Raw genomic sequence first — 12,333 nt, forward strand, 5'->3', positions numbered from 1 at the left:
GTAATGTCCGAGTGGAGTTTAAGTCTAATGGCGAATACGTGTGGTATGTTATAGATCTATGGAGGTGGATTAACAGATTAGATGATCAGATATACTTACTGTCTTACATCAACTTATATACTATTTACATATCAGATTACAATCTCGTGAAACTCTAATAACTCACATTTACACTGTATCACTCAACAAAAAACCCTTGTAACTCATTGTATCACTTCACAAAATTAACAAACAATTTGGACCGCTGGACTTGAAGGACCCTTTCATCTGTCATGTTAACCATTCTTAGCATTCTGACATTAAAAGGGAACGAACCCAAATATACCGACTTCATAATGTCAGTAAGAAGATTGGTCTGTTGGTCCGGTCTTTAGGTGGAGTCATCCGTCTTCATTAGCCCTTCTGGTGCAGAAAAGTCAATTCATTTGGACTAACGCTTCCTATTCCATCATAAAAGACGTAATAAATATAATCTGATGTTTAAGGACAAATGGTTTACTAAGGGTATCCTAGCTTTAGGCTTATGAACACAAAGTCTAGGACAAGGGGGCATTTGACAAATCAAGTACGATCGACACGAAACTTGCAATGTTTTTCGCTTTGACAATAATTGTGCATTGATTGATGAATTTCGATTTTTGATATGACGTCACAATTCCAATATGGCTGTGCTAATATTTTTTATAATGTAGCATCATTAAAAATATTTTGTTGGTGAATTGTGTGTGTCTTATCAGTAGCTTATTGAATTTCCATTTTTGATATGACATCACAATTCCAATATGGCTGTGCTCACTTTTTTTTATAATGTAGTATCATTACAAACATTTTGTTGGTGAATTGTGGGTGTCTTATTAGTAGCTTATTGAAATGCAGTATCACGGAATATGAAACAATATAGATTCAGGGCGTTTGTTAGGATACATTTCATTTTATTGAATTTACTATAAAGGTTGCCTAAAACATCCAATATTACACCCTTGTGTTTATTCTACTTGACAATGTCATTCATTTCACAAATTAACCACAATTAATATTTGTGAGCACGGGTCTTGTTTTTGTTTTTCAAAAAAGGTCTCTGTATAACTAAATGTAGACCATGGGACCACCCGCCTTTTCTACGGCATTTTTTTTTTGTAGTGAATAAATTTTGAAGTCAGTTAGTTGCGTTCGTCTGCTGCATTAATCCATTTATCTTTTTTACAATTGATATGGATTAATTCAATGAAGAATCCCATTCAACATTTTTCGATGATCACCTCTAAAGTTATTCCCCTTTAATATGAATGCTTGCTAGGACTATATATACTGCAATTATTGACCTCATTCTGAGATTTACAAAGCTTTGCCTATTTCAAGGAAAAATCCTATCGATTTTCAATGCTTTTCAATAATAGAGTGCAGGGTTATTCCCCTTTATTACGATACATTGTTAGCATATTACCTGCTTCAATTGTCATCCGAAATTTTGAAATTTGTAGAGTTGTTTAGCTCGTAATTGCCCGGACGAAATAGATTCTGATAAGCGAATATGTGTCGTATAGCGCTCTAGATACCAAAGCATCGCTGTCTTATTCTTGTTGGGGCGCCTCTAAAAATCAAAATGTTTCAATATTCTTGACTCGTCTATTTGTTATTTTTTATCAAAATATTTATAACTGACCCTCTGTGAATTAAAGTGACACGAGATTACCTTTAATCCACGAGTTATGGACTGACTGGTTTTAATTTGATGACAGTTGGATGGACTGTGGTCTATGAATCAAATGTCAGCCTGTTTGATATCAAGATAAAATATAAAAGTTCTTTTAATTGTGATATACAATAGGCATGAGGTATGTAAAGTTAATAGATGTATATTACAATAACAGGCGGGGTTGGTATATATTATAATATTGTAACATTCTATAGAAACTATAATATACACGGTCAGTATATACAAAGCCACGATGTGGATGGCCATTTATTATGTTCCGTCCAGTTGAAAGCGTGACATGACAAACAATGACCGCCCTTGCTTAATTATCAGTAACTGGTCAAGTGGTCATTAATACAAATAAACAGGTTGACAGGCGTGCAATGTAAAGGATTGAATAGTTTAAATACACAGTAAACCAGATATCACTGGACTCATTAAAAATATATCACGTGGTTCTTAATTTTAACGTTAGGTGATCACCATTTAACTCTAAAAATAGAATAAATAAAATTAAATTAAATTGAATCAGAATTGTTTCTCTGTACAAAATTCGGCAGAAACTGTTATATATCTCTGCAAAAGACGTCTACGACGCGGTCGTTTACAATTTACGACATTTTCGTTGGTTTAGGAGCCATGGTGGCTCAGCGAGTAGGGCGTTGGTTCACTAAACTGGAGATCCCGTGTTGGATTTTAAGGCGTGGTTACCCCCTTGCTAATGGTACAGGGAAGAGAACTTGGCAACGTATAGTCGTTCGGTTTGGACGAAAAAAATAGGCCCCGTGTACACATTGGCGTCCACGTAAAAGAACCCCTGGCCGTTGGAATGCGATATAAGAGTAGGCCTTCATTAGCCAATCGGAGACGTGAAAACCCATTTCATTTAATTTCAGTTATATCTCTCCGAAGAAAGACGCCTACACAGAGTACGTATAAAATTTACAACTAGTTCTTTATTTTAAGTTGTATATAAAAACTGCATTTGTATTTGTTACAGCTAGTTGTATAAAAGATGGTATAGCGTATAATCCAGGCTCTGTTTTAGAAGACAACTGCAATAAATGGTAGGTCAGGATTGACTGAACTATATAGTTCTGTATTTATTTCTCAATATGATGTCGACCCAAATTGACACATTTCGTACATGTGGAAACTCCACGTAGTTCAAATCTCAAAACTGAAGAAGGTCATATTATTGTTCCAAATCTGCATTTGAACAAAACAGAAATTGGTTCATGCGACATTTTTTTGTAAGCTATACAACATCCTCTTCTTGGGATTCTAAACCACGGTGTCATATACAACACCTGTTGCAATTAGTTTCAATACTTTAAGACCACGAGCCACCGTGGATTCATCTCTTGGGATGGACTGCGGCCCATCGCCTTATTATCAATTTAAGTAATTCAAACACCGGTTTGAAAATTTTTCACAATTCACACCACTTCATCAATTTTTTGTATTTAAGTTGAAAAGATTTGTAAACGACATAACATTTCATTAAACCAGTTAGCCGTTATGCTATCAAGAATTATGTAAATTTATATTAATTATATATGGTTCTTACAGAACATCTTAGGTAATGTTGTATTTATTGTTGTATTTTTCAGTAAATGTTTATATTTAACTAATCCTTATGCAAGATATGAATGGAATTGTACCAATCATGTCTGTATGTTACAACCTGATCTTATACGTGACGTCAATGAAGGCTTTCTCAGGTAAATAGAAACACTTGTTATTTTAATATTGAGGATTTGTTATCCAGGAATAATTTATGTCAGCTTGGTAATTTGCGGGCTTATGGGAACCGTAGATGCCGGTCGTGTATTTTTCGGACAATATCTAATTTTTCACGGTTTAAAGGAATAATTTATGTCAGCTTGGTAAATGGCGGGCTTATGGGAACCGTAGATGCCGATCATGCATTTTTCGGACAATATCTAATTTTTTACGGCTTATACCACGCTATAATGTTCTGAAATTACTTATTTACTAACACGAAAATATCAACAATAGATAGTCTACCGGTTTGAGATTAATCGGAGTGAAAAGAGGCCAGCAAAAGAGTTTACCCAATACTTATAAGTTACATAAGTTACCTTAGATCAATTGCAAAGGATGCCAAATGTTGTAAAATTTGCCATATATCATAACTTTATAAAAGCTGAAGAGACACGGTGGCTCAGTGGGGAGGACATTGGCTCGCTAACCCAGAGGTCCCGTTTTCGATCCTTGCGTTGGCCGCGAAAGTTTATCGGGATTTTCCGGCGTGCTCGTAAAAGAACCCTTGACAGTTGGAATTCGAAATAAGAGTAGGCCATAGCGCCGCTGTCTGGGCAAAATTTCCCTCATAGCACACTGCATGGCGTACGCCCGTCTTCATTAGCCCAGTAGGAGCAAAACAGTAGGACGTTAAACCACATTTCATTTCATTTATAAAAGCTGAACGATAATAAACCACTTTTGGACCAATATTCCCTTTCGATATTCATCTTTCTTTAAAAAAAAAAAAAATAAATAAATGAAGATCATGGGCTTAAAGGATATAGTCCTTCAAATTGTAATTCTAGTCAATAATCCAGTGCTCTGACAGGTCGACTGACTACCCCGCCTGACCGCTCGACTGACTACCCCGTCTGATTGTTCTGGACATCCACCTTTTCTGTTAAACGTTACATTATATTTTAGTATGTTTTATGACTTTCAGTTGGAATGCTGGAAACTATTCTGATTTCTGGGGGATGACGTTGAATGACGGCGTAAACTATCGACTAGGAACATTTCCTTTAGATAGTAAAGTTGCCAGGATGACATCACTCAGAGTTCAACTAGATGAAGTACTTCCGGAATCATTCGATGCGCGTGTCAAATGGAAGGGTCTTATTAATCCTGTAAGAGATCAGGGTAACTGTGGTGCATCATGGGCTTTCTCAACTACCGGTAAGATTTCTTAATTGGCATATCTGTATTTAAATGATATAACACAGATACGTGCAAAACATTCTAAGAATTTAATTAACGTTTCTTAATGAACGATGACAAACATGCATTTAACATGTAGCTAGATTAAAACGGTTTATGTTTTTTAAACGTATGTTAACTGCATTAGTTAAAGAGATTAATATTAATTCTAAGCTTATTTTAAATACCGACATCTGGTGGAACGTTTGTTAATGAGCGTTGAGAAGTTATAGCTTTTTAAAAACGGTTGATTTTGTAAAAAAGCATATTAACTCTTATAGTTGGAGCCATACATTTTAATTTAAGCTTCGGTTAAAGGCCCACATCTACTGGTACGTGATGAAAGAAAACCACCACAATTAAATGCATGTGTGAAATATCTTATCATCAGAAAAATACACGAATTGAAATTATATGTTTTTTTAAATTTATATTTAATTCACGTTAATGAAGACATGAGATGTTCCTGAACCATTATCCACTCCTATGCGAAACAACACATTTTAGGTCTTAAATTTACTGGTAGCTTTATCTTCCAAAATATGTATTACTTCCAAATTAGGATAATCCAACAAATTGTCATATTCTGTCATTAATAAATCACCCCGGTAGCAAAAATTTGAAGCTAGGGCAATGGACAATGACCATATTACACATCATAATCAAGCAGGGGTTATGATTAGGGTTAGTTTGATGGAGAATTCCCGAAATCTCTGCAAGGCTTTAAAAGAGGATATAAGTATATGAATTATTTATGGTTTTATTTCAGCCGTGGCATCCGATCGTTTAGCTATAGAATCAGAAGGTGCTATAAAAGACGAGTTATCATCTCAACATATGATATCATGTAATATTGGCAAACAGAAGGGTTGTAAAGGTGGTAACCTAGACAGAGCTTGGTGGTATCTTAGAAAAGTTGGGTAGGTATTATTTATATACTAGTAAAGTAGTAACATACCCTGTCTCGTATACGACAATTGTCACTATTTATAGCAAAGTAACTCAGATTTCGTTGTTTTTAAAAATTCCCAACTACTGTTTCGTTGACAATTCTGCCATCTTGAAGTAATGGGCGTTAACATATAATGGTCATCCGTCATCTGAAAATGAATTTTCTGTGACGTACCTATAAACCCCCAGAACGGAATGGGGTGAATCTGAAAATACTACAAAGTCTTCTTGCGGAAGTGACAAGGAGTAGGGTCGCCTGTCCAACCTTGTGGGTTTTCTCCGGAGGCTCCGGTTTCCTCCCACTGCTAAAGACCCCTATGAGCAAGCGAATTATGGCAATAAAATTGAACCATAAGTTAGTCCCGAAATGACCTAGTATGTGTCGAGTGGACGTTAAACCCCCACTCTCTCTCTCTCTCTCTCTCTCTCTCTCTCTCTCTCCCTCTCTCTCTCTTCTTGCTGAAACATTAAACACCAATTTGATTGTACAGATGTAGGATAGGGGTGAATCTGTATATGTTACACCAATTTGATTGTACAGATCTAGGATAGGAGGGAATCTGGAAATGTTACAAATTCTTCTTGTTCAAACATTAAACATCAATTTGATTGTTCAGATGTAGGATAGCTGGCAATCTGTATATATTACAGAGCCAGTGTGATTGTTCAGAGCTGGGAATGGAGGTGGTCTGGAAAAGTCTTCTAGCTAACACAATAAACATCAATTGGGTTGTTCAAATCTGGGAATATGAAAGTCTTAGAAAAAGAAAAATGTTACAAGGCCTTCTAGCTAACACGATAAGCATCAGTGTGGTTGTTCAGATCCGCTATTAACAGGGTTAGCCAATATCGATTTGAGACAATTTATACACCCATTCTCTTTCGAATTGATGTTTCGTCACACGCTATTAACATCTAAAAATCCACAGTAAATCTCACACTATCTTCAGCTCTTGTGTGAGAGAAAATAAAAATAAATGAAGAAAGATAAGCCTGAAGCACAATACAATCTGTTTTGTATTTAAAGTATTAAAACCTGAAGTAGCTCAGTCATTTTGTTTATAGAACAATGTCCGTTATTATAATTTATTTACTCCAGTTTACTATCATTAGTGACGGACTTTGTCTACAAGATGAAGTATGCTTTTTATAATTTTTAATATCGCTTCTAGATTTTGTTTATTTGGAAAAATTAGGGTAGGCCACATCTACATGGGATGGAATGGGGTTAAAGTCTTCTCAAAGTAATACCTTTGAGACTAATATATGGTAATTTTATTTTCTAATGTTACGTGTACAAAGCAAGTTGAGACCTTCGCCTAACCCAAATGCCAAGGAGTCTTTAACGTGCACAGAAATGTCTAAACCAAGTCTACACCAATCGAACTCGTTTTTTCGTATACATGTAATATATTTCTAAAAAAATAAAATAGAAACACCAAAGAAAACAACTGTTCTTTTTGCACTGCATAGCACCGACATAAATTCAAGCTACTTTGACACATCATTCGTGCTATTAAATGCGATATTACCGGGTTCCGGTTTAAAGTGTGACAAACCGCGTCATATATTATTCAATTAAAAATGTAAATGTTAACTTGTTAAACTGATTGCATTATTCAAAATGACATCTCCGATAAATCTAAAAGGTTGACATTTTGAATAAAATTATAAAATGAACCCATCCAACAGTTATACCGACTGGCAATTATTTAATCAAAGTTTGAAATATGGGACAATATAGGTTGATAAATTGAAATGAAAATGTTAGCAATTTTATTTTAAAATTTGACTTAAAGACGCAATGGGTCCGATACACAGTTTCCTTTCTAAAATTTAATTTAAAACAATTTGGATTGAAAAATATACTAAAAAGATAGTAATTCAGCCGATTAAAACAAAAGACCGTGGTTAGATACTATCTTAGCCTCGATGTTCGTGGATGTACATTTTAGCCTGGGATATTGTGCCTAACAAACATAGTAAAATGGCGGTAAGATTAACACAGATATGCATCCATTGCTAATGAAAACGTAGCTGCCACTTCCATCTCTAACGTAAGATGTCATCAGCTTTTTTGGTATTTAGCTGTAATTTCTTGGCATTACAACTGTGATCAACCTATGCACGTTCACAATTTTAATATACAAAGAAAAAAACATCAGCATCTTTTTTCTTTTATCGGTATCTAATTCATATTTTGCCCCATCGTAAAGAATAATACAATAAGGTCAGTGCTGGTGGATTAGTTTTCCAAACTGTTTGAAGCATAGAATGAACAGAAATGGCCCGAAAATAGACCCCTGAGGACCTCCATAGGAAATTGACCCGTATTTTACCATGTTATTTTCAGAGTTGTAACTGAAGAATGCTACCCATATACAAGTGGATTTAACAATGATCCAGGTGTGTGTTTGATATTGAAAAAACAAAAGAATGGAACGTGTCCAAGTAAGATTGCTTATAAAGACAGCCGACGTTATAGGGCAACACCACCATACAGAATTGCCCCAATTGTAAGTAATTTTGACTTTTATATACTTACCTTAGTTTTTTAGTGGCCCAACACAGGTTTTGAGGTTTTACGTCCAATCGACATAAACTAGGTCATTTCAAGACTAACGTATGGGAATTTAGCCGTAGGAGAAAGCCGGAGGAACCCAGAGAAAACCAAATAGGTTGGACAGACGACCTAACTCCTTGTCACATACAAGTGTGGGATCGAAACCACGCCACTTGACTCAATAACAGATCGTGTGATCTACAGCGCACGCGTTAGGCCACTCAACCTCACAACCCTCTCGGGATAAAGAAAATTGATGAACTTTATTTTAAAAAAAAACTGTTTAGGGTTTCTTTGGAATTCCGATCTTTAAAATATTCAGAACTGAATTACTCTAATCATGAATGTTGTGTTTTATGTATCAAGAAACAGAGTGGCTTACTTCCAGATGCACCCACTCAGAACTAACCACGAAATACTTATAGCTAGAAAATTAAATACAATCTCCATTTTTCCATGTTTATTCTCGCAATAAGAGTTATTATTTTTCTTGATTTAAACAAATTGAAAGTTTTATATAACAAATACAACCGTGAAATGTGTGTTATTATTCCCTCCTAACATATCACGTACCCGAAGTCTGAGTATTACCAGTCGCCATGATGACAGATATACAGGTTGCAGTAATGTCTACGTAAAATATGCTTTCGCAGACACTAAACAGCATGCACATCAAGATGGTATTTTCACTGTCCGGGTTCACCACAGCAATTTGGCACGTCTCAAACAGAAATAATCTGCAGGCAGCTAAATACATGTGTTACTAGATAAAATGATTGAAATACTTATGTGTCTGATAACGTTGCATGTACTCAGATAAGGACAAGTTGTTCCCCTGTCTATATAAAGTAGTCGAACATTTCTCAAGTCTGCGAAGGTAGTGGAGCTGCTGGAGCATCGATGTACTGAATTCACATTCACAGAGAGAGAGAGAGAGAGAGAGATTAACGTCTACTCGACACAAACTATTCCGGAGAAACCGAAAACCCGGAGAAAAACCACGAAGTTAGACAGGTGACCCTACTCCGCGTCTCGTTCAAGCGGAGAATCGAAACTAGGCCACTTGACTCTATAACAGACCCTGCGATTTCACGCGCACGGGTTTAACTACTAGACCACATTTCCCTTCACATTAACTGATATATGGGCTAATAGGAAACCAAAGTTAAGTGGGTTTACAAACTTTTACATGACTACATTGAATGTGTATTGTTGTCTATCATCCGGTATCTGTCCACAATTTCTTGAGAGCACCTACGGGTTAATGTTTTTAACAGATATTTTTGGACCAGGAACTCATCCTGTTCTTGTTGTTCTTCTTGGGAGCAATGTATACTTATTCGTTGGACAGTTGCGCGCCGATTTCGATTTTTGATGAGTTCACAATTCCAAGATGGTTTCGATGACGCCATACACAGTTTTTGGTCCATGACACGCTCATACTTGTTTTCAAAGATGCAGGGATTGTTCATTGAGTCTTAAGGAAGAACCCGGTCGAGACTGTGATCACAAATCGCGGATCACAAATCTTCCGTTTAGTTTCAAATCTATGTTATCTTGTGAGTTTTGATCCCAATACCTATCGAATTTTCAGATTGTCAACACATTTTACAGAGTTATTTCTCCGTTCAACTTGTGAGTACGATACATTACAAAGTTCTCTGGATTTAAAAAAAAATTGCTGAATTGGATTTATTGTCATTGATTTTGGGGCTAGCGTGGATGATCTTGCTGCATGTGGATGTATTAGCAGACATGAAAACTACCCATCCATGTTTGTTTTTTACGCCAGAGGACGAGAATCATAATTTGAATAACCTGATCCGGTGACCTTAAATAACGCCCAACAATTCTGTGTGATCGTAAGCTACTAGTACACTATTAGATACTATCACTAGAAAAGGGTGTCTCTTGGAATATTTGAGACAACTGTTTGATGTAAATATCTCTAAGATACCCGACTAGAATGATTGATCAGTTGATCTTGGGACTGTGCCTCAAATAAAATAAGCCGGGGTTCCAAATGATCCAAACAAAAGCGCTCACCTTTCATTTACAATGTTTTTTTAACGGGGTTTTTGCAGGGAAACAACGACTTCTTATGGAATGGGGCTTCTGTCTTGATTGTCGCGGCTCTGTTCGAATTTTGGTAAAATGGAACTATATTCAACCCTATATATTCGTCTTAAGAAATTAACCATAAATGTCATAAACTGACAATACATTAACACCAGAAAGTTTCTATCGTGAATGTATGGAATGTTAGAACATCTAGGTTATTATAGTGAATTTGAAGGGTAACGTTCTTTAATATGAACTCGTCAATGCACATTGTTTCTCTGAGACTTTTTCAAATAAGACACAAGAGTTAAAACAACGTTAGTTTATTATTACACCACAGGCTGAAGAATTGTAAGAAACAAGGGAAGATGGATATAAAAAACGATTCGTCTATCACCTGTGGCATTTTATGATCTTTCACATGTAAACAGCTTAGTAGTAGTTTATTCGAACAGACAAGTTGCCATTCTTCCACATTGTAACACATTTGCTTACACTGCATAAATTGATTCAATTCTTCGCGATGCTCTCTGTACAGGTGCAGAACAAATAGAAAGGTAGACCGGCGAATATTAGGCGTATTAAAGAAGTTGTTCAAGATTGTTGTCTATTTATACACGTAGATTTATGTATACTGCATACTTACCTTGTAAATGGAATGAAATGAAATCGGATTTTATATCTGATTAATGAAGGAGGGTATAGGCAATGTAGTGTTCCATGAGAGAGATTTTTCCTATTGCATGCAAATGTTTCAGGTCAACTTTCCTAAAATTCCAACAAAAAGGGAAAGCAACTAAAATGGAACAGACGTCAGAGAAGAATTTACAAATCAAAATGGTGTCCCTGTTAATGCCCTTACCCAAAGATTACCTTTTAACAGATATCCCCGGTTATTGAAATCTACGTCTAAACTATTGCTACAATAACCAATGGGTGTAGCGTACATGAGAAGTAGGGGAGAAGAGGGGGAGGGGGTATTACCCTTACTCCCTGTCACCAAAGCCCTGTATTCGCTCTGCACTTCAAGAGTTTGTGACAACTTAGTTGATTTGTTCATGAGCGTATTTTCAGTGCCTATGTCAATGCTATTTTGTGATTCCATCAACTAAAAGGGTTCACTTACACCGCATCATTATAAAGTAAAAGAAATCTGTACTAAAGCCAAGGTCCTTGATGCCATTAAAATGAAATGTTAATACTGAGCACATGTTTCTGTTCGGGTTATATGGCAAGTTTATTAAGTTCTGTCAGCTTGCATGGTTTTAAATATTACAAATTACGCTCTGCCAGCATTTTGCGTTTTAAAAAGTCTAAACAGAACCCCCGGACTGCCTTCTTTATTCTATTGAAAAACAATTTTATTGTTTCTTGTGCGGTGATAAAACATCTCATGATTCCCAGTTCTCATGAAGCATGTTTAGAATTTCAATAAATGATTCCAAACTTGCCAGTTGTTGTTAATTTCTTTATTTACACTGTTCAGTTAGTTTCTGTTTGATGTTCCCTTGTTTAGTTGAAGAAGAATATGTATTCCTTTACACTTCCAGTCTTAGCGTGTAATTTGAAAAAAAATGCAAAAATAGTTTTACGAACTAGAACATCGTATTGTATTTATGCTATCAGGAATTTTTCTAAGACAGAAACTGAAAAGTTAATGCGTTAATTTCGAGCATAGAAGTTTAACAACAAAACGTAATTTATTGTCTAAAAAGGGGATTTAATTTCGTCTGCAAAGTGGTGGGTAATAATACATAGATATAGGCGTAAGGATATTATATGTACCTGCATCATACGAACGTTACGCTGTCTATCTACGATTAGCACCACCACAGAGAACATTCACGGCGTTAGTTGACCGACATTTCCGAAATTGCCGAGTTTTGTCGAAAACACCAAGTATATTTCGAAAATTTTGATAATTATTTATTCGGCTTCCATTTAATAGAACTGGAAAGGTTTAATTTGTCTCTTTGTGTGTATGACAGATGTCAAATAGTATACAAAAAAAAGTATACGAATTTTTTAATATGGCGGCCAAGGAATTTATTCTTAAAGTAGATAGTTCTATGTGTGCAGAATGTATCCCGCGTAG

General features: G+C 35.8%; 1 protein-coding gene across 1 annotated transcript in view; it reads left to right on the forward strand.

Moving 5' to 3' along the window:
- The window catches only part of LOC126818611 (uncharacterized peptidase C1-like protein F26E4.3), a 34,444-nt gene that overhangs the window by 14,205 nt on the left and 7,906 nt on the right, over positions 1–12,333 (forward strand). The window contains exons 2-6 of the mRNA XM_050546116.2: positions 2,697–2,763; positions 3,310–3,420; positions 4,410–4,642; positions 5,433–5,583; positions 7,968–8,130. Of these exons, the coding sequence (XP_050402073.1) occupies positions 2,697–2,763; positions 3,310–3,420; positions 4,410–4,642; positions 5,433–5,583; positions 7,968–8,130 (725 nt within the window). The remainder of the gene's footprint in view (positions 1–2,696; positions 2,764–3,309; positions 3,421–4,409; positions 4,643–5,432; positions 5,584–7,967; positions 8,131–12,333) is intronic.

This window comes from Patella vulgata, chromosome 4 (assembly GCF_932274485.2).
Source record: "Patella vulgata chromosome 4, xgPatVulg1.2, whole genome shotgun sequence".
In the NCBI taxonomy this organism is placed as follows: Eukaryota; Metazoa; Mollusca; class Gastropoda; family Patellidae; genus Patella; species Patella vulgata.